This window comes from Ursus arctos, unplaced genomic scaffold (genome assembly GCF_023065955.2).
Source record: "Ursus arctos isolate Adak ecotype North America unplaced genomic scaffold, UrsArc2.0 scaffold_13, whole genome shotgun sequence".
Taxonomy (NCBI): Eukaryota; Metazoa; Chordata; class Mammalia; order Carnivora; family Ursidae; genus Ursus; species Ursus arctos.
In genome coordinates, this window is record NW_026622797.1 from 3898108 (window position 1) to 3925207 (window position 27100).

Here is a 27100-nt window from a genome sequence, read left to right on the forward strand (position 1 = left end):
TTTATAAGTGGTTTCTTTGAAGCAGTAAGCTGATCAATAGGGAGAAATTCTCAAGAATCCCACTGCTGGAAGTATTTTCTCTAATATCTGACCACACAGATGGGAAAGGATGATTTGTCTCTTCATGGGACCATGCAAGGAGAGACTGTGCTCTGGGCTTGGCAACATCCCTGAGATGGAGAGAACTCTGGGATGGCCCAAGTTCCCCTGACCTCTGGTGTATACTTGGCATAGTCCCCGAGACTTTGAACATGAAGAGAGTGCTCTGTGATTGTGCTGTGTCCCACGGCACCAGTGACTTCAAGACAGGTAGCATGTTGGGTGGGCCTGACCTAATCACATGAAGCTGGTCATAGAGGAGGGTCAGAGGTTGGGGGCACGAGAAGTATGTGAAGGGGACTCAGGGATAATGGGGTGCGTGTGTTCAGGGATGAGGACAGCCACTGGGAGCTTAGAGTGACCCCTACCAACAGCCAACCAGGAAGTGGGGACCTCAGTCCTACAACCACAGGGAGTTGGAGTATGTCAACCACAGAAATAAGCCTGGAAGCAGGTTTTCTCCCACAGCTTCCAAGACCTCACCAGGCCCACCTTTTGGTATCCATGCTATAATATCCTGAGTGGAGAACCCAACCCCTTCATGCTGGGGTTTGGACCCATAGAACAGTGAGCTAATACATGGGTTTGAAGCTACTTAGTTTGTGATAATTTGTTACACAGAAATAGAAGCTGTTTTACGTCTTCATATTCTCTGGGCCTTTCTTTTCTTAGGTGAAAACAGAGGAAATCACGTGTCCTGATTTATTGTCATTACTTCAGACATGGATTGGTCAGGGAAATTGGTTTGGATGTGGCATGGGTCCCAGAAAGTGCTTCCCTGCTAATGGAATGAGAGAGATGATCCAGCAGTTTGGGTAAAAATGTTGTATTTAGGAACAAATTCTGCCACTTGTGAGGTGTCTGGACTTGAGCGGGTCCCCATAACTCCTTCTCGGCTTCCCTTTTACAAAATGGGGACAAAACTGGTTATAGGTGGAATCATTGTGAGGACCAGCAGGTGTGACAGGGCTATGGGCCTGGGTAATGCCCGGTCTGTGGGAGTTCAGAATGGCCCTCGAGGGGGTGGGGGAATGGGATAGACCGGTGATGGGTAGTAAGGAGGGCACGTATTGCATGGTGCACTGGGTGTTATACGCAACTAATGAATCATCGAACTTTACATTGGAAACCGGGGATGTACTGTAAGGTGACTAACATAATATAATAAAAAATCATTAAAAAAAAAAAAAAAGAATGGGCCCTCGAGGGCTCCAATGGGCCTGCTTTACCACTCTTCTGCCAGTGCCCTTCCCAGCTCACGTGACACATGGGGACAGAAGATCTGCTTATTCATTCCTCCAGGGTTCTCTGGGACGGTGATGCTGTGGGCTAGCTACTCTGTGGCCTCCTCATGTTGAAGTCAGGGACAACTCACGTTCTACCAGAAGCATTTCATAAGGAGTTACCTGTCCTAGAGTCCTTTCCTGAAAATAGATGCCATTTATGGAGTCTCTGTTCCAGGCCAAGGGCTCCTTTGCCAAATGTGATTCCATTTAGCTGTCAATCAATCCTTTTGAGTAGGGTGGTTATCCTGATCTTGCAGAGGAAGAAACGATGATTCGGAGAGATTATGTAAGCTCTTTGAGAGCACATGGTTAGGACAGACTCAAAAAGCCAGGTTTTTACAGTTTTATGTCCTGGACCATGTGCCCAAGTGGAGCCTTACCACCAGGACATATGAGAAGCAGGGCTCTTTGTGGAAGGAGCTGGGTTCCCCATCAGCGTACCCACAAGTTTTACTCTGTGGCTCCTTATCTTCCTACAAGTGGGCATGGGAGGAGAAGGGGTGACTGGCTCAGCAGTCACTGAGGACTTTGGTCAGGGACTCTGGGACATGTCAGTACTAAGAGAGAAAGAAAAACACCTGTCTTTACTTCCTAGGGGTGAATGGCTCTAAGCGCCATCGTTACGAATCGTAATTACACAGTTAAGCTTTCCTTTCAGAACCTTTGCTACTATGGTAAGAAACCTGTGTTAAATCAAAAATCTCTTCCTCCTCCTTCCTGGCTTTGAAGGGCCCTGGACTCACTCCCTCCCTCCCTCCCTCCCTCCCTCCCTCCCTCCCTCCCTCTTTTCCTCCCTTCCAGATTTTATTTTTAAGTAATCTCCACACCCAACATGGGGTTTGAACCTATAACCCCAAGATCAAGAGTTGCATGCTCTGTGGCCCGAGCAGGCCAGGCATCCCTGCAGGGCCCTGGGCTTCCCGACCAGAGCTGCACACCATGCATATCTAGCAGCCCCCCGTTTGCAGCCAGGCATGGGCTGTGCGCTGTTTTCCGTCTGTGTCTGTCGGCTCCTCCTCTGGGAATGGGCTATGTCAGCTCAGCAAATGCACACAGCTGTCTTATTGTCTTATTATGGAACTAATATTCAATAATCTGGTTATCTTTTCTGACCAGTTTACGTGAGGTGGAAGCACTGCGAGGTGCAAGGTGATAGGAATTTATGCAATCTAACAAAACTTCTGAACAAACTTCAGAAAGATCACAGAGATGACATCTGTCTCTACACCTCTGGGCACTTGAATTCCAATAAGCTCTACAGGCCTCCTGAGACAGTCCTCTATCACTGGCCCAATGCCAACAGACCAAAAGGGGAAAAAATCTTCAAAGTAGAAAAACCACCTGATAAGAAGATTGCAAAGATGAAAGATGCTTTGGCTTATTTTACCATCAATACAGCTCTGAGTCCTAAAGATGCCCAGACCACACCACTATTCAGGTATTTGAACCCTCTGGAGCATATTTCCCGGACTTCAGAAGAGGACTTCATTCCAAGGAAGGCTCCGGGAAAAGAGGCGTCTCCAGAACTACGGAGGAGAGAAGAGCTGAGATTGCCAGAGATGAAGGTTCTCAAGTACAGAACAGTGGAGTCGAGCCGTCAGTGTGTGATGTCTCCCCGACCCAAGGATGAGTACCGGTACGTCAGCTCCTACTTAGCCGGCATAACGAAGGCAGACAAGTATAAGAAGTTCCTGTGTTTCCAAAAAGAAGTTCTTGCAAAGCAAGATCTCATGAAGCACGATTTCACGGGGAGCAAGGCAGCGATAAACCATGAAAAGAAGTTGGAGCAGGTAAGGAGGGTAATTTTGCAGTGCTGTGGGCCCACTGCTGTAGTTCCAGGTGTCTAAATGCTGGGTGGAGACCCACATTCAGGCACCTCCTTTACATTTCCAGGTAGAGAGTAGTGTACCTACCAGTTGCTGAGAACATCTGACATGATGTAGATGATAACAGGGAGAAGTAAAGGAAGGCTAAGTCTGGAACCAGGTCAGTTGGAGGTGACTTCATAGGCAGAGCGTCAGATGCTGCCTGGCAGCTGTGGTACATACTATGTTCATGGATAGCAGACACATCTGAGAAAAGGTTTGCCTAACTCACCATGGAAGCATGTGCGGGGAGAGTGAGGCGGGAGTAGACAGTTAGGTAACGTAGGTACAATCTGCCTGGAGTCATCCCTGTCTGTGGAAGGTGGTTAGCGTGATGGGAGGAGCTGTGAGCCGTGCATAGGGACTTGGATGTGATGCAAGGGTGAGAATGCAGGAAGGGAAGAAATAGCAGCGTACCTGAGAAAGAACCAAACCTGATGAGGGTTTTGGCTGAGAGGACTAATGGAAAGAGGAAGACCCTGGGGGACACTGTGGACGCAGTGAATCCTCGAGGACAGGGTGGAAGGGAGTGAATAAAGAGAACATAGACCAACACCTTTGACAACCGTGCAATCTGACCTCCTCACACTGCTTGGAGGGAATCAGGTGCACCTTGGTTTGCTGCCTGGCTCTGCCTAGACCCAACTCGGGGGGAGCTGGACCCTCTGATAGAAAGCCCCGTGGCAATTCTCATTCCTCTACCCGAGAAGCTGTTTGGAAAGGAAAATGAAGACACCCTGAAATAGCTCGTTCTTTTTTTCCACCAGGAGCTCCAGAAAGTGTGCGTATGTGACCCTCAGCAGTTCAATAGGCTCCACGTCTTGAGAGAAGTCTTTGACGATATTTGCAATAGTTCTCTGATATTTGGTGATATCTTGAAGGAAGTTAAGGTAATAAAAAATGTTTATTTCCCACACAACCACTGAAAGCCACACATGATGTTCTGCACACAGGATCGCAGTTCTCGCAGAAATTCTGCCAGTATCATGGCCTCCCTCCTAGAGATGACGAAAATCACTCGCAGACGCAAAGTTACGTGCACAGAGCCGCATAAATCACACATGGGCCGTGGGAATAAACAGCCAGCTAGCTCACTCCTGAAGGCCATTTCCCCCACTTAAGCTTCCCAGTTATTTATAGGCTTTTCTAAATTGTACATATGTAACATATAAATGTTTATAATTATGCATAATTATTTTATTTACATTCTTATGGAATTATAAGTTTGCTGTGGTTTTGTGATGAGAGTGACCTTTATATCAAAGCTGAGTTGAAATGAGGTTGCTTCCAGATCTTGCTCTTGCCTAAGTCCTAAAGACAAGGAGTACTTAAGAGCAGCCGCAGAGTGGCCTGTTCTCCAGAGGATGTCCCCATCCCGAGGGAGCTCATCCCTGGCAGCTCAGCGGGCCCCGCAGAGCATCTGTATGGCAGGAGATCATACGTTGTATGTGTGTCAGGGTATTTTAGGATGCTGTTCTGAGGTGACCAACAGTTAACACTCAAATGTGCTTTAAAGTTGGTGAGATTTTATACACTTCATTGTGTGTATTACTGGTTTATATACTGAAGGAACATGTTATAGCTATATCATTTAGAAATGATCTAAACTGACATCCTCAGCTTCCATATTATTTATCCCTGCAAAGAAACTTACATTGTAGTGATACAACACATTTTCAATGGATTTTTTTTGTGCAGGATGCATATGAACTCTACGTGGCAATACTTCTGCACCCCCAGTCCCCGTCACAGTATAAGGTAACAGCTGATCCTCCAGATGTGTAAATAAAGCCTATTTCTTCATTTTCTTATTTCATGAGCAGGAGAAAGCATCCTGAATCCAAGAAGCCCCATTTGTCTCTGGCCGCCCACTGTCAGTGATCTCTCTGGCTCATCCCTGTGTAATCCAGTCCTCTCCTGTTTTCCTCAGCCTTGGCCGTCTCTTTTCTCCCTCTCTCCCTTGGTTGTGAGATACACTTGCAGACTCCTCCATCGATGACCCCCAGCTCTGTATATGTCACCCAGATATTTCCTGGGAGTTCCAGATTGTACCTGTTTCCGGCTTCCTGCTGGACATGGACACTTCGGTGTCCAGGGCAGGCAGGTTACAGACCTACAAATAGGGAGATTATCCTGAATTACCTGGGTGGGCCCAATGTGATCGCATGGGTCCCTCACAGAAGAGAACCTTCTCTGGCTGGGGTCAGAAGGGAGAAGTGGTGGAAGGGGAGTCAGAGAGATTCTGAGTGAGAGGAGGATTCCATGGCCGTTGGGGGCACTGGGTTGGAGGACCCACGTACAGGGACTAGAGAGAGGTGTCCAGAAGCTGACGGCCAGCAAGGACGGGACCTCAGTCATCCTACAGCTGCAAAGAAACGGGTCCTGCCAACGACCTGAGTGATCCTGGAGGAGATTCTGCCCCAGAGCCTTGGGAAAAGAAGGTAGCCAGCTGGCACCCTGATTTCAGCCCAGTGAGACCCTGGCAGGGCCCCGCAGAGTGAACCCAGACTGGTGTCCCAAAGAATAGAGATGATAAGTTTGTGTTAAGCCACAAAGTCGTTGTTAATTTGTTATGATGACAATATAAAACTCAGAAAATGCCCTGTTAATATCTCAAAATAGAGTTTCCAACGCTGTTTTTAGTCTGTCCTTCATTGAACTTTGGCTACTTAGTGTGTGTGTGAGGTCCTCGTCTCACCGGTGCCCCACGGTGGCCTGGATCACCACCTTGCCTGCATTTGCCCCATGAGGCAGCTGTGCTGGGCGGAATAGTGTCCCCCAGAACATTATGTCCACTTGGAAGCTGTGAGTGTGACCTTCCTGGGAAATAGAGTCAGTGCAAATATGATCAAATGAGGATGAGGTCGTTGGGGGGATTTCCTGATCCAGTGTCTGGTGTCCTTATAAGAAAAGGGGAATTTAGTCCCAGACACAGAAGTGGGAGGCAGAGATGGGAGTGGGGCACAGACTGACATGCTGACTGTATTCCCAAAGCACTGACGTAACCGCGTAGAAACAGTTTGGGAACGTAAATGGTGCTCGGTCAGGGACTGCCAGAGAGCAGGAGCGTCGTTACCCTCAGGGAGAGCATGAAGCGTATCCTCACCTGACTGACAGCCCCCAGCAGTCCCTCCGGGCGTAGGTCACTAGGTTCTAGTAAGGAAAATAGCCTGCGGGATTAACTGTAGTAGTCCCGAAAACTAAGTGAATGTAACACTGCTAAAACTACTTCTGACTTTCTGAATTCGATGAAGTTTAAAAATCCTATCTTATAAATTGGAAAGTATAGTTTCTTTGTATTTGAAAAAACTCACAGCATTACAAGGTCAGTTCTGATTTACTCCTTAATTCTTTTCTTTTTATCTTGAATTATTTTATTTTTAATTTTAATTCCAGTTAGTTAAATACAGTGTAATACTAGTGTCAGGCGTACAATAGAGTGATTATGTCACTTCCATACAACACGCGGTGGTCCTCAGGACAAGTGTGCTCCTTCATCCCCATCATCCCCTGTTTCTCCCAGCTCCCCATCCCTGTCCCCTCTGGTAACTGTCGGTTTGTTCTCTGTAGGTAAGAGTCTGTTTCTTGGCTTATCTCTCTCTTTTGCCCCCTTTGCTTGTTTGTTTTGTTTGTGAAGTTCCACATATGAGTGAAATCATAGGGTATTTGTCTTTCTCTGACTGACTTATTTCACTTAGCCTAATACCCTCTAGATCCATCCATATTGTTGCAAATGGCAAGATTTCATTCTTTTTTTGTGGCTGAATAATACTCCATTGTGTGTGTGTGTGTGTGTGTGTGTGCGTATCTTCTTTATCCCTTAATAAGTCTACGGACACTTGGGCTACTTCCAGAATTTGGCTATCGTAAATAATGCTGCTATAAACATCAGGGTGCATGTATCTCTTTAAATTAATGTGTTGTGTTCTTTGGGTAAATACCCAGTATCTCGATTACTGAATTGTAGGGTAGTTCTATTTTTAACTTTTTGAAGGAACGGCCGTAGTGTTCTCCAGAGTGGCTGCACCAGTTGGCCCTCCTACCAACAGTGTAGCAGGGTTCCCCTTTCTCCACAACCCCCCCAAAATCTGTTGTTTCTTGTGTTGTTGATTTTAGCTGTTGTGACAGGTGTGAGGTGACATCTCATTGTACTTCTGACTTTGCATTTCCCTGATGCTGAGTGATGTTGAGCGTCTTTTCGTGTCTGTTGGCCGTCTGGATGGCTTCTTTGGAGAAATGTCATTCATTTCTTCTGCCCATTTTTAAAAAAGATTTATTTATTTATTTTAGAGAGAGAGAACATGAGCAGGAGGGGCAGAGGGAGAGAGAGAGAGAATCTCAAGCATTCTCCACGCCACGCGCGGAGCCTGATGTGGGCCTCGATTCCACGACCCTGACATCACGACCTAAGGTGAAACCAAGAGTCTGATGCCTAACTGACTGCCCCACCCAGGCACTCCCCTTCTGCCCATTTTTAATTGGACTATTCAATTTTTTTTTAGTGTTGTGTTGTATAAGTTCTTTATATATTTTGGATACTAACCCCTTGTTGGATATGTCATTTGCAAGTATCTTCTCCCATTCTGTAGATTGTCTTTATTTTTGTTGATTGTTTCCTTCACTATACAGAAGCTTTACTTTGATATAGTGCCAATAGTTTATTTTTGCTTTTATTTCCCTTGCCTCAGGAAACGTATTTAGAAAAATATTGCTAGGGCTGATGTCAGAGACCTTACTGCCTGTGCTCTCTTCTAGGACTTTTATGACTTCAGGTCTCATATTTAGGTCTTTAATATATTTTGAGTTTATTTTTGTATATGGTGTAAGAATGTGGTCCAGTTTCCTTCTTTTCAATGTAGCTGTCCAGTTTTCCCAACATCATTTGTTGAAGAGACTGTCCTTTTCCCATTGGATATTCTTTCCTGCTTTGTCAAAGATTAATTGACCATGTAATTGTGGGTTGATTTCTGGGCTTTCTAATTTGTTCCATTGATCTATGTGTCTATTTTTGTGCCAGTACCAGACTGTTCTGATCACTACAGCTTTGTAATGTAACTTGAAGTCTGGAATTATGATGCCTCCAGCTTTGCTTTTCTTTTTTAAGATTGATTTGGCAATTTGGTTTTCTTTGTGGTTCCGTATAAATTTTAGGATTTAAAAAATTCTAGGTCTGTGGAAAATGTTATTGGTATTTTGATAGGGATTGCATTAAATCTGTAGATTGCTTTGGGTAGTATAGACATTTTAACAATATTTGTTCTTCCAATCTATGAGCCTGAAGTGTCTTTCCATTTCTTTATGTCATCTTCAATTTCTTTCATCAGTATTGTCGTTTTCAAAGTACAGGTCTTTTACCTCTTTGGTTAGGTTTGTTCTAGGTGTCTTATTGTTTTTGGTGCAATTGTAAATGGGATTGTCTTCTTAATTTCTTTTTCTGCTGCTTCATTATTAGTATATAGAAATGCAACAGATTTCTGCACATTGATTTTGTATCCTGCAACTTTATTGAATTCCTTTATCTGTTCTAGCAGTTCTTTGGTGGTCTTTAGGGTTTTCTACATAGAGTATCATGGCGTCTACAAATAGTGGGAGTTTTACTTCTCCAGTTTGGATGCCTTTATTTTTTTGTTGTCTCATTGCTGTGGCTAGGGATTCTAGTACTATTTTGAATAGAAGTGGTGAGAGTGGACATTTTTGTCTTGTTCCTGATGTTAGAGGGGAAGCTCTAGTTTTTTCCCATTGAGTATGATGTTCACTGTATGTATTTTTGTATATGGCCTTTATTATGTTGAGATATGTTCCCTATAAACCTACTTGAGGGCCTTTTATCATGAATGGATGTTATACTTTGTCAAATGCTTTCTCTGCATCTATTGAAATAATCTTACGGTTTTTATCCTTTCTTTTATCAATGTAATGTGCCAGATTGATTGATTTGCAAATATGGAACCACTCTTGCATCCTGGGAATAAATCCCTCTTGATTGTGGTGAATGATTTTTTTAAATGTACTGTTGGATTTGGTTTGCTAGCATTTTGTTGAGGATTTCTTTTTTAAGAATTTATTTATTTATTTGTCAGAGAGGGAGAGAACGAGCAGGGGTGGGGGAGGAGCAGAGGGAGAAGCAGTCTCCCTCAGTGGGAGCCCCATGTGGGACTTGATCCCAGGACCCTGGGATCATGACCTGAGCTGAAGGCAGACGCCTAACAAACTGAGCCACGTAGGCGTCCCTGTTGAGGATTTTTACATCTATGTTCATCAAAGATACTGACCTGTAGTTTTTTTTGTTTTGCGTTTTTGTTTGTTTGTTTGTTTTTGTTTGTTTGGTTGGTTTTTTTTGATGGTGTCTTTACCTGCTTTGGGTATCAGTGTAATGCTGGCCTCATAGAATAAATTTGGAAAATTTCCCTCCTCTTCTATTTTTTGGAATAGTTTGAGAAAATAGTATTAACTCTTCTTTAAAAGTTTGGTAGAATTCAGCCGTGAAGCCAACCAATCCTGCTCTTTTGTTTGTGGAGAGTTCCTTTCTGGTACTTAGTCTGTTCAAATTTTCTATGTCTTCCTGCTTCGGTTTTGGTAGGTTATATGTTTCTAGGAATTTAACCATTTCTTTTAGGTTGTCCAATTTTTGGCATATAGTTTTTCATAATATTCTTGTTGTTTATAATTGTTTGTATTTCTGTGATGTTGGTGGTTCTTCCTCCTCTTTCATTTGTTATTTATTTATTTAAGATTTATTTATTTGTTTTGAGAGAGAGAGGGAAAGAGAGAATCTAGAGCAGACTCCCCACTGAGCACAAAGCCTGACATGGGGCTCAATCTCAAGATCCTGAGATCATGACCCAAGCCAAAATCAAGAGTTGGAGTCTAAAAAAAGAAAGAAAGAAAGAAAGAAAGAAAGAAAGAAAGAGAAAAAGGAAAAGGGGGCGCCTGGGTGGCTCAGTCAGTTAAGCATCTGCCATTGGCTCAGGTCATGATCCCATGGTCCTGGGATGGAATCCCATGTTGGGCTCCCTACTGTGTGGGGAGTCTGCTTCTCCCTCTGCCCCTCCCCCCAATTTGTTCTCTTAATCTCTCTCTCGCTCTCTCACTCTTTCTCAAATAAATGGGTATTTTGTTAAAAAAAAAAAAAAGAGCTGGAGGCTGATTTCATTGATCTGTTCTTTTTTTTTTTTTTTAGTTTCTGTATCATTTATTTCTGCTCTAATCTTTATTATTTCCTTCCTTCTGCTGGTTTTTGGTTTTGTTTGTTGTTCTTTTTCTAGCTCCTTTAGGTTTAAGGTTAGGTTGTTTATTTGAGGGTTTTTATTTTTATTATTATTATTTTTGCCTCTTGAGGTGGGCCTGCATTGCTATAAACTGGCCTCTTAGAACAGCTTTTGCTGCATCCCAGAGGTTTTGGACTGTGTGTTTTCATTTTCACTTGTTTCCATGTACTTTTGGACTTCTTTGATTTCTTAATTAACCCATTCATTGTTTAGTAACATGTTATTTAACCTCCATGTATTTGTGGTCTTTCCAGATTTTTTCTTGTGGTTGATTTCTGGTTTCATACCAATGTGGTCGGAAAAGTCGAATAGTATGACTTTGATCTTTTTGAATTCTTGATACTCGTTTTGTGGCCCAATATGTGATCTATTCTGGAGAATGTTCCATGCATACCCGAGAAGAATGTGTATTCTGATGTTTTAGGATAGAATGTTCTAAATATATCCGTTAAATCCACCTGAACCAATGTGTCATTCACTGCCATTGTTTCCTTGTTGATCGTCTGTTTGGATGATCTGTCCATTGATGTAAGTGGGGTGTTAAAGTTCCCTATTATTATTGTATTACTATTAATTAGTTCCTTTATGTTTGTTATTAACTGTTTTATGTATTTGCATGCTCCCATGTTGGGTGCATAAATATTTACAGTTGTTATATCTTCTTATTGGATTGTCCCCTTCATTACTATATATTGTCCTTTGTCTCTTGTTCCTGTCTTTGTTTTAAAATCTATTTTGTCTGATGCAAGTATTGCTACTCCAGCTTTATTCTGACATTCATTTGCATGATAAAGTTCCTCCGTCCCCTCACTTTCAATCTGCAGGTGTCTCTTGGTCTGAAATGAATCTCCTGTAAGCAGCATATAGATGGGTCTTATTTTTTATCCATGCTGTTATCCTATGTCTTTGATTGGAGTATTTAGTCCACTTATATTCAAAGTAATTATTGATAGATATGTATTTATTGCCATTTTGTTTCTTATTTTGTCTTTGTTTCTGAAGTTTTTTTCTGATTCTTCTTTCATGGTTTGTTGGTTTTCTTGGTGATATATTTGGATTTCATTGTTCTTTGTGTATCTATTACTGGTTTTCAATTTGTGGTTACGATTGGGTTTGTATATAACATCTACGTATAGCAGTCTATATTAAGTTGATGGCCCTTTAAGTTTGAACCCTTTTTTTAGTCCTCTCCTCCCCACATTTTAGGTATATGGTATCATAATTTACATCCTTTTATTTTGTGAATTCCTTGATTGATTTTTTATGGAAATATTCATTTTTACTGCTTTTCTGTTTTCTACCTTCATATTGTCACTTTTGGTCTTTTCTTTCCACTCAGAGTTTCCCCTTTAATATTTCTTGTAGGGCTGGTTTAGTGGTCATGAACTCCTTTAGTTTTTTTTCTGGGAAACTCTTTATCTCTCCTTCTATTCTGAATAATAGCCTTGCTGGATAGAGTGTTCTTGGTTACAGATGTTCCCCATTCAGCACTTTGAATATTTTATGCCACCCCTTTTTTTTTTTAAGATTTTTTTTTTTTTTTATTAGACAGAGAGAGAGACAGCCAGCGAGAGAGGGAACACAGCAGGGGGAGTGGGAGAGGGAGAAGCAGGCTCATAGCGGAGGAGCCTGATGTGGGGCTCGATCCCATAACGCCGGGATCACGCCCTGAGCCGAAGGCAGATGCTTAACCGCTGTGCCACCCAGGCGCCCCTATGCCACCCCTTTTTGGCTTACACAGTCTCTACTGAAAAATCCGCTGATAGCATTATGGGGTTTCCCCTGTAACTGTTTACTTTTGTCTTGGTGCTTTAAACTTTTTTTCTTTATCACTACATTTTGCCCATTTTTGTTACAATATGTCTTGGTGTGGATCTGCTTTTTTAAAAAAATTTTGTTGGAAGTTCTCTGTGCCTACTGGATTTGGGTATCTGTTTCCTTCCCCAGATTAGGGAACTTTTCAGCTATGATTTCTTCAAATAAATTTTCTGCCCCCTTTTCTCTCTCTCTTCTGGGATCCCTATAATATGAATGTTATTATGTTTGATGGAGTCACTGAGTTCCCTAGGTCTGTTCTCATTTTGCATAATTCCTTTTACTCTCTTCTGTCCAGCTTGATTACTTCCCATCACTCTGGTTTCTAGATCAGTAATTTATTCCTCTGCTTCTCCAGCCTGCTGTTCATTCCATCAAGCATGTTTCTCATTTCATTCATTGAACCCTTTATCTCTGCTATGTTTTATTCCTTATCTCTGAGTTAAAGGTCTCACTGGTGTCTTCTACTCTTTTCTTAAGTCCAGTGAGTCTCTTTATGATCATTACTTTAAATCATCCATCAGGAATGTTACTTATATCTGTTTCACTTAGATCTCTGGCTGTGGTCTTGTCCTGTTCTGTCATTTGGGACAAATTCATCTGTCTTCTCATTTTATCTAAGAGTGCCTGTTTCTCTGTGTGTTTAGAAAGTCAGCTATGTCTCCTGTTCTTGAGGGTAATGGCCTTATGAAGAAGAGGTCCTGTAGTGCCCTGCAGTGTAGTGCCCCCTGTTCCGCAGGGCCTGGCACTTCAGGGAGTGTCTCCAATGTGTGCTGCATGCACTCTGCTGTTTTATCCTGGCCACTATATCCTTCAGGACAGTTGTCTGCAGAGGCTTTCTTTGCCATTGCAGGCAGTGTTTGGTCCCTCGCCTGAATGTGGGGCACTTTAACTAGGTGTGCTCTGCTTTTGAAATGAGACCAGTCACCACCACCACTGGAACTGAGGCCCTGGAAAACTCCCAGGTTGGGAGATGTGGTGTTGGTGCAGTTTGGGCCATTCTTCTGGGGGAGAGGACCCACTGTGTTGGGACCGAGGCAAACGTGGCCGAGAGAGTGGGTTCCATTTGGACAAGTGGCACTGGTTCCTACATGTGGCCCGTGCTTGTGTTGAGGGTTGGCAAAGGAAATGGTGCCTGCCTGTTCCTTCATTCCCGGGGGGGGTCTTTGTGAACACTTCCTCTCTAGGACACACTCCACGATGAGCAGATAACCTCCCCACTGTGTGCACCAGGTGCTCTTCAGATTGCTGTTTCCGTGCTGTATGTCTGCAGTCTGCCTGCCCCACCTTCTCTCCTGCTGTAGCCCCAAAGCCCTCAGGGCTCTCTCTGAGCCTGGCACGCTGACCTTTAAAACTCTAGGCTTTAAGCCCCACTAGTTGCCAGAACTCACGGAATTCAGCCCCTCTTGTTTTCTAAGCCAGTTGTTACGGGGATTCGTGTTCCCCGTGTGGGCTCCCCTATGTGCTAGTCTGTCTCTCACCCTTCTTTGTGACTACAGCTCTCTCCCCACCACATTGGCCACCAACTGTTTCTCTCCCAAACCATGTCTCCACACTTCCTACCTTCTTTGATGTGGGCTTTTGTCTCCCTTTAGTTGTGGAGTTTGTTCTGCCAGTGTTCAGGTCGATTTCTGGGGGGTGTTTAGGGATTTGATAGTTAGGTAGTTGTATTTGAGGGATGAGGTGAGCCTGGTGTTGTCCTACTCCATTGCCATGTTCCCTATCTCTGACTTACTGCTTAATTCAAACTTGGATGTGTGCAAAGTTTTCCTTGTTTTGAGCTTTTCATGCTGCAGAAAAATAAGCTTTTTTTTTGGACAGGAATAAACAAAGGCTCTAGTTGGGGGTCTACCCTGTTCCTTAGTTTTTGAGGTTGAGTCCAAAAGGAACATATGTACCTTTATCCCAAACAAATATTGGCATGAAAGCTTCCCGAGCCAACAGGGCATCATTTCCTTCTTTCTGTTTCTGGAAATGTGGCAGCCTGTCACCTAATGAGGCAGAGATCTTTGTCTCCACGTTTGAGTTCAGCATTGCTTTATATCCATGTAGAATAGTCAAATGGTTTCTCACCACTTTGGAAGTAATTCTGGTGCTCATGATAATGTACTTGGGGCATTTAATTCAGCATTTCTTTTTCCCACACAAACCCACAGTGAAACCCCTACCACTTTTTAACTTTCTTAAGAAAATAAAACCTTAAAATTTTAAAAATGATATTTACCCAGGTCTTTACATGACTAGTTATCCCTTCTCCAATATTTTCTCCTCCCTTTTATCCTCTTTATTTACCTATTTTACCTAGAATTTCTGTTTTGACTCAGGATATCTTGAATACACTGTAATAACAAAAAAAGAAAATGTTCACCCTTCCTGTGTGTGTCTTACCCATTATAGCCTGCCTTGTCCTTCCTAGACTTTGCTGGCTAATGCCAAGGGGCTGGAGAAGAGGTCTGTGAAGACTGCAGATGTCAAGCAGGCCAGGGAGGAGCTCAGGGAGATGGTGACGGCCACCAAAGCAGCCCTGGAGCATAATGACAAGTGAGAGTTAACAGTCTGATTTGATATGTTGGGATAATATTTTAAAACCATGTGACAAGCATATATATTTATATTTATTCTGCACTGTTGGGTGAGGCACGCTGCCTTTACTAATACCCTTCTGTGTGGCCTCTCACAAGCCATCACGTCTGTGACTGGGAAATTCAACCAAATCTGGGGGTGGCTTGGGATGGTTTCTGAAGGCATCTCATCTTCTTTAGTGGTCCCCGGGGACCTACGGATAGGTGACACTGCTGCAAAGTCAAGACACCTTTTGTGAATGGTCTTGTTGTGTTTTTAACTTAAAAAAATCTCTTAACTTTTCTGTGTAGTCTTTCAGATGAAATCACAGTTGGATAGGGCATATGTTTTGTAGAGAATTTAAAGAAGACCAAGAAAACAAAACAAAAAACAAAACCATGCCTTCAGTATAAGTACAAGGCAAAAACATCAAAACTTCAAAATACTTGAAAATAGAAGAATACACACCAAATGCCAGTGAATCATTATCTACTCTCCTTCTGCAAATCTTGGTGAGAGCAAAGGCAGTGGGGGGAGAGAGAAGAATGGAGCTGGTAGAAGGCCTATCATGTTCTAAAACCAGTGCCACAGAGAGAGAGAGAGAGAGAGAGAGGAAGAGGGGGGATGGAAAGAGAGAGATGAGGGAGGGAGAGAGGAGGAAGTAGTGAGAGGGAGGGAGGGAGACGTGGGAAGGGAGGGGAGAAGGAGAGAGAGAAAGGAAGGGAGGGTGGAAGGTGGGGGAAGGGAGGGAGGGAGAAAGAGCAGCTTCCCCAAATAATACCACAGAGTTTACTGGTCTATCAGAGCACTGACTTAGAAGGAAAAGGACTTGAAGTGAGCATGGAAGCAAGGAACCAGTGCTGAAATGATAATGATATGGTGGGAAGAGCTTTGAAAGGAAGTTATCAGCATCCTTTAGAACTGTGCATTGAAGAGAAAAAGAAGCAAGGGAGGGGAGTTTAGAATCCCATAAAAGAGAAAATTGAAGGGCACATGACCTTTTCACTACTGATCTTTCTTTCCTCCAAAAAAAAAAAAAAAAAAAAAAAAAAGTTATCCAGTAAAAAAAAATAAAAATAAAAAATACCCTAAAACAACAACAAAAGCATACTTTGCTATTCTGACAAAAACGTGTCCTCTTGAATTAGGAACCTCACATTACCCTAGCTGCTATCCCTACCCACAAAAATGCAGAGGTGCAAATGATCTCTGCACAAACGACTGTCTCTCTTCATAAAATGAGGACCCAAACAATTTAGCTGATGAAAATCCCTGCCATCTAACAACGACAAAAAGTTGGAGAAGAAAACTATACCACAGCACTCCAAACTTAATTAAATATTCTAAAAAGAGCATTTCTAGCTATGGAAATGACCTTGAGTTAGAAATGTAAACACTAAGCCCAGCAATCAACAGGGATAAAAAGGAAGATGTGAAGCAAGATTTGACCACTAAGGAAAGATAGTTGAAAAAGTCAAAATTATGTCATAGGTCCAGACAAAATTATGACACACCCAAGGAGGGATAGTCTTGAGTGATGGCACAATAAGGAGCACTGGAGAAAAACAACAAGCCAGAGAATGAAAATGATATAACAAAAGAAATAAAAGACAGAAAAAAACTGGTTGAAGTGGAAGACAGGCAAAGAAGATCCAATTTACATATAATTAAAATCTCAGAAGAAGAAGAAAAAGCAATGGAACAGAACATAATATTTGAAACTAAACACATTTAACATTTCTGGAAACTAAATGCCCTGAATCTGCACACTGACAAGGCTGTTATTGTTATTATTAATTCATTTAATCTCAATTTCTTAAAATTGGTAGTCAGAATACTTTTGTTTCTTTTCATCTCTGATAAAATAAGCTAATGTATGTGAAGCTATTTAACCATTACGTCCCTGTGGACAGGCAACATAGACGCATTTGTGGTGCTCATGTTTTTAACCAAATCACAGGATTTCTCTGTACAAGCGATATGCATTAGACTCCCTCCCCCCCCCCCAATGTATTAGAAATAAGACAGTTGATTTAGTTGTTGTTTTTTAACCAGGGAGAGGATACAAAGAGATAGATGTTTTCATTTCCTTCTTTTAAAACGTCTCGTATTTTATTTTTAGTGTAAACCTAGTGGGATTTGTGAATTGCATCTGTGGGAGGAAATCACGAGGCCCAGGGAACACACAGTGCCATTCTAGCTGCAGTAATGGGCCTCCACTGCCCCTCATCTGTTGTTTATCTCTGAGCGTAAATGCTAGTTTCTTTGCCTCCCTTGTAGAATTTCAAGTAACAAAATAATATCCATAAACTCTATAGGAAATCATTTATTTTATGTGAACCAGCTTTTTCAAGTAGTGGTTTATGCAATCTCGGGAAGAAAGTATTCTAGAGTTTATTTAATTTGACTGACTTAGGCTTTCATTTTATATAGAGTTTCAAATTACCTTTCTTGATAGAACTGAGATCACTATTTCTCAATTTTTAAGAAAGACTTAAGGCATAAAATAGACAAAAGAAGAAAGGTATGCATGGAGTTCTGACATTTTACTGTTTTTTATCACCAAACCCGTAGACTCAGAAGTGAGCTAGACATGGAGCACGTGCTGCTGCAGTCCGCCAAGGAGAAGTCAGGCGAGTAATTGCGTCATGTTGTTCTTCTGACCTTTGGGTGAAGAATCTCCATGTCCTCGTCTATGATTATGATTTATGGCCTCCTGTTATTATTTGTTTGAAAGGGTTTTGTTTTTTTTCAGGGAGCTTATTCAGTTTTATTCATTTACATTTTTTCCATCAAGTTCTTTAGAAATACAGCAGGTTTTCATTTGCTCTGAAGTGGTTTAAATGAAATACCTTAAATGTGCAGGAAACAGTTCATCTCCTTAATAGATCCTGTCGGGGTGGAGATTACTACTCCAGTGTCTGTTGCTTCGGGCACCTTTGGTTTTTCAGTTTCTCTGGAACCCGATACATGTACACCACGTTATTCCTCTCTAAGATCTTTGTGGTTTTTAGCGGAATAGTGAATTAAGTCAAGACCTCATGTAGAAAGAATTATGTCAAGTTTTGACCAAGACATTTGGAATAGATCCTAAGAAATTGAGCAAGTGATATAAATATGGAACAGTTCTGTAGTGCCGGGTGCTGAAGGACTAATAGTACCTTACAGGCTTTAGAGAGGGCTGCGCCCCACATGGGCCTGAACCAGAGGACGCAGGGCTGTGGCCTCTTGTGGTTTCCAGGGTAACAGCGATGAAGACAGTCCATTCTGGATTCTAGAACCCCTGCATCTCCTTTCCCAGCTCAAAGAAGTCAGCATTTACAAACGATACGTTTCCCAGGGTGTCCGAGTTTGTGATGTCCTCTGTCTTACAGACGCATTCTCTGTTGGGTTCAGCCCCACTCCCATGGTGTGCGGGTGGTGGAGGGCTGCCAGGGCTGGACGCTTCTCCCTGGCAGGCCACGGGGCTGGTGGTTCACCCAGACTCCATTAGTCTCAGCTGCCTGCCTGTTAAGTGGGGATAATGATGGTACTTCCCTCTCAGGTGCACTGAGAGATTAAATGTGAGAATCCACGGAAGTAGGAGCAGGGAGCCTGGCTCAGGGGAGTGGCCCGGCCCATTCCTCCTCCTCCTCATGGCTGCTTGTGAGGAAGAATATACAGTTTATGGGAATCTAATACATTTATGAATACTTATGCATTAAATATTCAAATTATTTTATAATTAGATACACAATTTAGAATATGATTAAGTAATCAAAATAAGTTCTATACTGTTAATGCAATGATTCAACCAAATGCCATTTTTCCTCCAAGTTTGTTAAAATACTAACTCATACTGGAATCACCCCTCCCCTCCCAGCAGCCTTTAGGGTATACTCACAGATCTAACCTATTTTAACTCCTTAGCGGAACTTGGCTTCAAAAGTTCTTACTAGGGTCTTTTGCTTCCTTCTGTTCCTTCTTTCCTCCTTGCGAGCAACCCCTGTGTGATTTACCTGCTGGGTATCTTCCAAGGGGTTCTTGTGGCCTGAGTCCTGGCCTCTCTTTTGTCCCAGGCTGGCCCAGTGCTTGTCTTCTGACCCCATGTCAGGACTTACAGGGAGGTTGGGTCCATCCTTCTCCTGCATCCACTTTGCGTATTCTTGGGTTCCTCTTATAGGAAAGTCATGGATGGGACTCCGGCTCACTGTTTCCTGTTCCCTTGCTGTTTCCGAAGGCAGGCCCACCATTTTTTCTTTTTCTTTTTTTAAATTTGAGTATAATGGACACACAACGTTACATTAATTTCAGGTGTATGACGCGGTGATTTGACACATTTGCGCATTATGGGACGCTCGTCACAAGTGTAGCTACCACCTGTCCCCGTAAATCGCTGTTACAGTATCATTGACTGTGTTCCTTATGCTCTGCTCTTTACTCCTGGGACTTACTCGTTCTGTAACTGGAGGCCTGAGTCTTCGTCTCCTATTCACTCATTTTCCCCCTCTCTCGACCCCCCCTTCCGCTGGCAACCATCAATTTGTTCTCTGTAGTCATAGGTGATTCTTTTTGTTCTTAAGGTTCCGTTTATGAGTGGAATCATATGGTATTTATCCCACTTTTCTTTAAGGGCTTCGTTGCTAAATGCTAATAGAATAAAACACCAGGGATGAAAAACTAAACAAGGGGATATTACCAATTTCTAGAACTGTAGTAAACGTTTCTTAATAGTTGATTCTAGCTGTTTCTGACACTTTTCCAGTGCTACCGAAGAAATCTGGGGGCTTGTGTTTATCCTCCTCTGTTCTTTTCCTAAAACTTTCCCATTCAGGAGCCTCTCCGCCAAACATATGTATTTTCTGGGGAATTTCTCCTGTCTGGTATCTCAGTCTTTTTCACACTCTCTTTAAGATTTCATTTATTTGACAGTTAGCACAAGTGGTAGGAAAGGGAGGAGGAGAAGCAGACTCCCCGCTGAGCAGGGAACCTGATGCGGGGCTTGATCCCAGGACCCTGGGATCATGGCCTGAGCCAAAGGCAGATGCTTAATTGACTGAGCCACCCAGGTGCCCCTTCAGTCTTCCTCTTTAGGTAGAAAAGAGGCAACAACAGTTGGCTCATTGGAGTGTCCTTACACTCCTTTTGGCTTCTGCATCCCCGGTTAATTGTCGTAGGTTGAAACCTTCAGCTTCGGTTCAGGTGGGGATCAGACTTCACAGTTTCTGTTTGTGTAGAAGCTTAATCTGGCTGTTTCTGCCTCCTCGGTTAGTTCATTGTGTATCTGCTTAGCTAATTCCCCCAAATTTCAAAAGTCATCTTCAGAAGTTTTCCCTTCTTCCAAATTTGGAAGTTCGAATGCTGGCAATGGTTTCTGTGTCGTTCACCAGGTACGGGTAGTATGAGACTCTTTTGAATTGCTTTCCTATCAAAAAGGATTAGTCATTCTTTCTCAAAAAATTGTCCTACCACTGTAGTCAGACTCTAACTGTGCTGTTTGATGATCAAGTTCCTTTAGCAGTGAGTTACTCTCGGTGTCTCCATCTCCTTTCCGAATCCTTAAATATTGACGTTCGTTGGAGACCAGCATGTCTTTGGTTCAATGCACTCATCTTTGATTCCAAATCTCTTTCCTGCCCACATCTCTTTTTTAGGCTTGAGATCCCTATGCCCAACTGTCTCCTGGATAAGGCCACTTGAGTATCCCATAGGTGCCCCAACTCAACACATCCAAGATTAAACGGTTTCAATGAACGGCATCACCAAACACATCGAAGTCGAGTCAGAAAGCCTGTGGCAGAAATCTTTCCCTCCCCGCCCTATCAGTCACTTCAACGCAGCTTGTAGGTAGTGGCCCAGGTGGGATTCGACCCCAGCTCTCTTACCTCTCTGCTGCCGTGAACTCCCTTCCTTCCTGCTGCACCTGTTCCCGGGTGTAGCAAAGCTGAAACCTAGGGGTTATTTTGATACCTGCCTGTCTTCTACATCCAAATCCAGTCAGTTACCAAGCCCTCCTTGTTTCTGTTCCCGAAATCGTTTTTGTATTTCCCCACTTCTCTTTATGCCACAGTACTATCCTGATCTGATCTTGTTTGAATGATTGTAGTAGCTTTCTGACTGGTCATCCTGTTCCAGCGTCACACTTTCTCATCCACTTTTGGTACTGTAGACAGAGTGCCCATTGTGTGTGCTGATCCCAGCCTACAAGCCTTCAACACTGGATGTTTTTTCCTGCTTTGTCAAGTATTAGTTGCCCACAGAGCCGAGGGTCCATTTCTGGGTTCTCCATTCTGTTCCATTGGTCTATGTGTCTGTTTTTGTGCCAGTACCATGCTGTCTTTGTGATCACAGCTTTGTAGTACAGCTTGAAATCCGGCATTGTGATGCCCCCAGCTTTGTTTTTCCTTTTCAACAATTCCTTGGCGATTTGTGGCCTTTTCTGGTTCCACACAAATTTAAGGGCTGTTTGTTCCAGTTCTTTGAAAAATGTCATTGGTGTTTTGATCGGGATGGCATTGAAAGTGTAGACTGCTCTGGGTAGCATAGACATTTTAACTATGTTTATTCTTCTGATCCATGAGGATGGAATGTTTTTCCATCTTTTTGTGTCTTCTTCAATGACTAACATAATAAAAAATTATTATAAAAAAATAAAAAAAATAAAAGCCTTCAACAGCTTTGATTTCCTAACGTAGGTTATAAGACCTTTCCAGACCTTCCCCCTGCTTCCTCTCTAGTATTCAGTGATGTCACTCCCCGGCCCTCAATGTTCTCACCCTACAGTATAACTTTTTTACCCAAATGTGCCAAGTTGTGCTCTTCTGCCCCTTCATTACTCCCTCCCGCTTGTCTAACTCCTTTTCATCCTTCGGGTGTCAACTTCACCACACTCCTGCAAAGTCCTCCTTGTACCTTCCCCACACTGTGTTAGGTGCTCAGATTGGGAACTCAATAAATACTTGATTATAGAAATAAAATAGGGGAGGAATATCCCCATTCTTGGATCGGATAATTTTTTATTGATGTGCTTGGAGCTTGAGTTACATTATATCTTGTAGCTATATATGTCATACGTAATACTGTTAGTCATGCATGATACCGTTAATAAGAGATGGCATATTAAACAGTAATACTTTGCTTTTAAAAATATTTCCAGAATTATCTAAGAAAGATGTAATGGACGAGGATCACCTTACTCTTATTGAGAAAGTTGAAAAGAAGAGGTGTGAAATACTTAATAAATGGGATGAAATTCAAGCTCTCGAAAGAGAAATTAAGACAACTTTGATTCATACTGGAATTTCACAAATCACTGAAAATAGGATTAAAAGCATAGAGGTATATAATTTATTTGTATGAATGTTTACATTGTTCTTTTGCTTGAAGATGTTGGCAAACACAAGAAGCAATTTCATTTTGCAGCTGGGTAAACAATAATGGAAAAATTGGTCCAAATATATTTTCATTACAAAGCATTTGTAGCAAATGGTAGAATAATTAAGAGATCTAGTCAAAACAACAAAAATAAAGGTGATAAAAATTCTGTCGAGCTCTGTTAAGGTTCAAATTGGATCTCTTTCAGGTCAGTTGATGTCTCAGTTTAACAATTTTGTACAGAAAATGCTTGTCATAAAAGTAGTGACAGCCAATGTTTAGTATCCAATATGTACTAATTAGCTTGAGCTGAAGCTCAGACGGTTTGAGTAACCCGCCCAATTTGACACAGTTTGCAGGTAGCAAAGCTGGGATTCAAGCTTAATTCTTTTGGGCTCCAAAGCCCTCATTATTTTCATTGTGTCACATTGGAACTCCAGTTAGATTTTCAGGGAGTTGTACAATTATGTTAGAAGATAGAAATTAGTTACTGCCATTGAAAGGAGAGTCCGCTATATTGTCTTTAACAATTATTACTACCCCATTTTTTGATGACCAATATAATGTAGATTGTAATCTGTGTTTTGAAATGTTATGCTGCCCTACTTTTTATATGTTATAAACTGATTTTTATTTGTGCAGAATCTGACTCAATGTTACCACTTAGTTAGAGTTTATAAGTGATGTGCAATTGTTCTTTTTCTCATGGTTAGTTACGTATACTTTCCCAGCACTACCTTTTTAAAATCTTTTTTTTTTTAAAGATTTTATTTATTTATGTGACAGACAGCCAGCGAGAGAGGGAACACAAGCAGGGGGAGTGGGAGAGGAAGAAGCAGGCTCCCGGCAGAGGAGCCCGATGTGGGACTTGATCCCGGAACGCCGCCAGGATCACGCCCTGAGCCGAAGGCAGACGCTTAATGACTGCGCTACCCACGCGCCCCTAAAATCTTTTTTTTTTTAAAGCAGAATTATACAGTGTATAGGATGGTGGTGGTGGTTTAAACTTGTTTTGACTTCTCTTTTTAAAATAATATGTCAGATTTCCTTCTGTGTTTTTGTTTACAGTCTGTTCGTATTTATTTTAAGATTTTATTTGAGAGAGAGTGTGCGGGTGCACAAGCAGCGGGGAGGGGCGGAGGGAGAAGGAGAAGCAGACTCCCCACTGAGCGGGGAGCCTGACGACACAGTGGGACTCGATCCCAGGACCCTGCGATCATGACCTGAGCTGAAGGCAGATGCTTAACCTGACTGAGCCACCCAGGCACCCCCAGTCTGTTCCTTTTTAAATGAGATAATGACCCGAGAATGAACACTAATTTGCAGTCGAATTTTTAAACATTGAAAATAACATGTTGTAGCTTTAAATCTTGTGAGCATGATATTAATGTAAAACCATGTAAACTTCTTTCATAATTAAAACTTCTTTAAGTGGACTGAATCTAGGAAATAGAAGATCCCTGTAAGGGTTCGGTATCACTAATTTATATTACTTTATTATTTGTTATTTGCTCCTGGAATCAAATACTAGAAGGTACAACTGAATTGCATTTATTATCCTATTAAGTAATTGATTTCTGGTTTTGGATTTGAAGTATGTGACTTCTAACCAGAATAAAAAATAACTAAATGTATCAAGGATTTATAATATGCCAGATACTACTGTGAACAGTTAAAAAATACTATTCCATATTGCCGGGCATGGCCAGCAATCCCTGTACCGATGGATGAAGGATTACTCCAAACTTTGCCATGAGAGAGGAAAAGGGCAAGGGGGTCAACGCGCTCAGAGAGGAAGACCCTTTGCTCTTCTTTGCTGCCGCTTTTATTGGTCCTTCAAGATAACCACAAATCCTTGTCACTGTTCCCCAAGCACATGATGTGTGACAAGGGGTCTTACTGACCCTGGGAGGATCTGTTTACGGGAAAGATACGTTATGCTAATTTGGACGTGTTACATTGTAGCAAGCCGGGTATTATGGCTGATTTCATGCTCTACGTTAACCGCAGCACATATAATTCCCAACAACCCTAAGAAATGGTTATTATAATGTTATATATTTATAATATATATGATATATATAATAGCTATTATTATATATAATTAACCCTCTTTTTCTGCTAAGGAAACCACAGCACAGTTATGCTAAATAATTTGATTAAGGTCACAGTGAGAAGGCAGTAGAAGTGAGATTAAAATTCCATTTGGTTCTTAATTATGCATTATCCAGCTTCACTGATATAATTGCTAATAATTTTCAATATGTTGAATATCTGGAAGAGGAAATCTTTATACCCCCTGCCCATCATTATTTTGCTCACAATTATCTTGGATATTCTCGTTCACATTAAATAACTTTTCAAGTTTCAGTAATAATATTCTTAATATTTTGATTGTGTTTACAATGAATTTATAGATAAATTTGGGAAGAAGTTACAGCTTTACCATATTAACACTCCCATCAAGGATCATTTTATGTTTATTTAATTTATTTGTATGCACTGGTCTTAATTTTTTATGTTTGTTATTGTGACTTTATGGCATCTGTTACTATTGTTAATAGAAACTTTTAAAACATTTTATATTATAGTTTATAATCAGTTATTGCTGGTATATATGTAACACTGATATGTGGGGGGTTTTAGATTTATTTATTAGAGAGAGAGCATGCGAGCCAGCATGGTGGGAGGGGCAGAGGGAGAGAAAATCTCAGGCTGACTCCCCGCTGAGCCCGGAGCCCGACCTGAGGCTCGATCCCATGACCCTGAGATCACGACCTGAGCTGAAATCAAGAGTTGGACGCTTCACTGACTGAGCCCAGGTTCCCGCATTATTGGTATTTTATATTGTATCCAGCCACCTTAACAAATTGTTATTAATTATGAAAATTGAGGAACTGCTCTAGAATTTCCCTAAAATTCTCTGGGTTTTTCTAATATCGACCCTTATTGCCTCTAGTTTTTGACCTAGGAGACTATTGATCTTTCTGTCTTTACCCCATGTCCTTCAAATCATGCTTTGTTTACTCATCTGTTTTTAAATGGCGTGCTATTGGGTAGTTTTGAAATTAGATAACGTCATTTACATAATACTTTTTGTTCCATAAATGGGGAAAAGTATTTAACAAATATTCTTAACCAAGCATCTGACTTTTAAAACCATTTCTTCTTCAGACTGAAGCTATAAAGTTGGAAACAGCAAATAGAATTTTAAAGAAGAAAATGCATGTAAGTTTCTGTGATTCCGTGTTTTTCAATAGAAATATTTCCTTTAGAGAAAGGTGTGCTTCTCGTACCGTGTCCTAAACAAAATAAGAATATATGCATTATCTTTCTAAACGATAACTCTCTGTAATGCTGAGAATATCTCAGTATGCAGACATTAGCTTAAAACTGGACAGGTGTAAGCTAATGTATTAGTAAAAAAAATAAACATCCTTTTTTAATAGTTGAGTGGCCAATCAGAATTGATTTCTCTAACCCTTGCATATGTAACAATGCATTGTAATGAGTTTATTTGGTGACAAGGACTATAATGAACTGGTTCCTCTCATGACTTTCAGGATATCCTTCCAGAATACATACTAACAATTTGCTGCTTAACAGATTGTAATTCTGCTTCAATTAGATATCTATCTATATCTATATCTATATCTATATCTATATCTATATCTATATCTATCTATCTAGATATATATCCCTCTGTATTATATACAGTATACATTAGTATGTTACGCCTGATTCTAGAAATGGCATTCCATTTTGATTCAGTCTTCTTATCCTATAAGATCAGTCTCATGCCATTATACATGACCAAAGGATTTTTTATTCTTGTAGGTTATTGAAAACCAGGTGAAGCAGATCGTGGAGAAGAGCAAGAGGAGTGAGGAAGAGCAGCAGTGAGTATTGATGATGTGATAAAACAGTGGGATAATCTCATGCTCTTCTCAAAACCATCCACTCAAATCTACATTCGATGAGACGGTGCTTCTGGAATGTTTATATTCATGAGTGTTAACTTTAAATATATGTTACATCCCTTCCTGTGCTCAAGAATACTTAGACCAAGATTTACATCTCAGTCCATGTATATTACTTAGCATTGTAGAAATAAATTCTTTGGAAAGAACTGAAGGATTGAGGGTAAATTCTCATGGCAGGGATCAGGAAGGTGGGGAGACAGGTGACTGTGGTGGCTTTCTTTTCTCAAATTATATGGCTTTTAGTGATTTTAAATTTTTGAAGAATGCTGTGCGTGTATTACTCTGACAATTTTAATTTAAAAATGAAATGGCTGATTTATATTATCGATTACATAAATTTAGCTTTATGTAGTTAATTTTCTTAGAATTGGTACTACAGTTCAAATTTCAGGATTTGTTAAGACTAGGAGCAGCAGAAAACCATTGCTGATTTAAGTATGGATAGTGCTAATTTGTAACAACAGTAAAAAGACATTTAGTTGTAGGTGGTCTCAGTTCAATGATAATATCAAGGAACCAATGTTCTTTTATCTTTCTTCTCTCTTTTCCTTGAGTATGGTTTTCCTCCTGGAGGCCGAAATGTGGCTATCTCCAGGCATGGGTCCACATCCCACAGGGGAATAAAGGGGGAAGGAAAGGACAAAAGACGAAGAGCTTCTCGGGAGGCTTTTCTGCTTTATTTAGAAGAGGAAGTGCTTCCAGGGACTTACACTCATATCTCATTGCCCAGCACCGTGTCCCAAGACCATCCTTAGCCATGAAGGAGTCTAGGAAATAGCACCCTCTACTTTCCAGCTCACATGGTGGAGAAAGTCTCCGGAGAAAGGTGTTAGAATGGCTGAGTGAACCACAGGTAGATGACATTATGT

The 27100-nt window shown here is 41.5% G+C and overlaps 1 protein-coding gene across 1 annotated transcript; it reads left to right on the plus strand.

The window, feature by feature from the left end:
- The first annotated feature begins 251 nt into the window (after window positions 1-251).
- On the plus strand, window positions 252-26151 carry CUNH6orf118 (chromosome unknown C6orf118 homolog). The gene is made up of 9 exons (XM_026504664.2): window positions 252-309; window positions 2502-3175; window positions 4018-4140; window positions 4949-5008; window positions 14750-14874; window positions 17470-17528; window positions 22031-22212; window positions 25423-25476; window positions 26086-26151. Exons 1-9 carry the CDS (start codon window positions 252-254, stop codon window positions 26149-26151), a joined length of 1401 nt encoding a protein of 466 aa, XP_026360449.2.
- Window positions 26152-27100: the final 949 nt, after the last annotated feature.

Coding starts and splice junctions, on each gene's coding strand:
- CUNH6orf118 (XM_026504664.2), top strand. CDS start 252: ATGAAGAGAGTGCTCTGTGATTGTGCTGTGTCCCACGGCACCAGTGAC. Junction 22,213..25,422: donor ATAGGATTAAAAGCATAGAG/GTATATAATTTA, acceptor TTTCTTCTTCAG/ACTGAAGCTATAAAGTTGGA. Junction 25,477..26,085: donor TTTTAAAGAAGAAAATGCAT/GTAAGTTTCTGT, acceptor TTATTCTTGTAG/GTTATTGAAAACCAGGTGAA.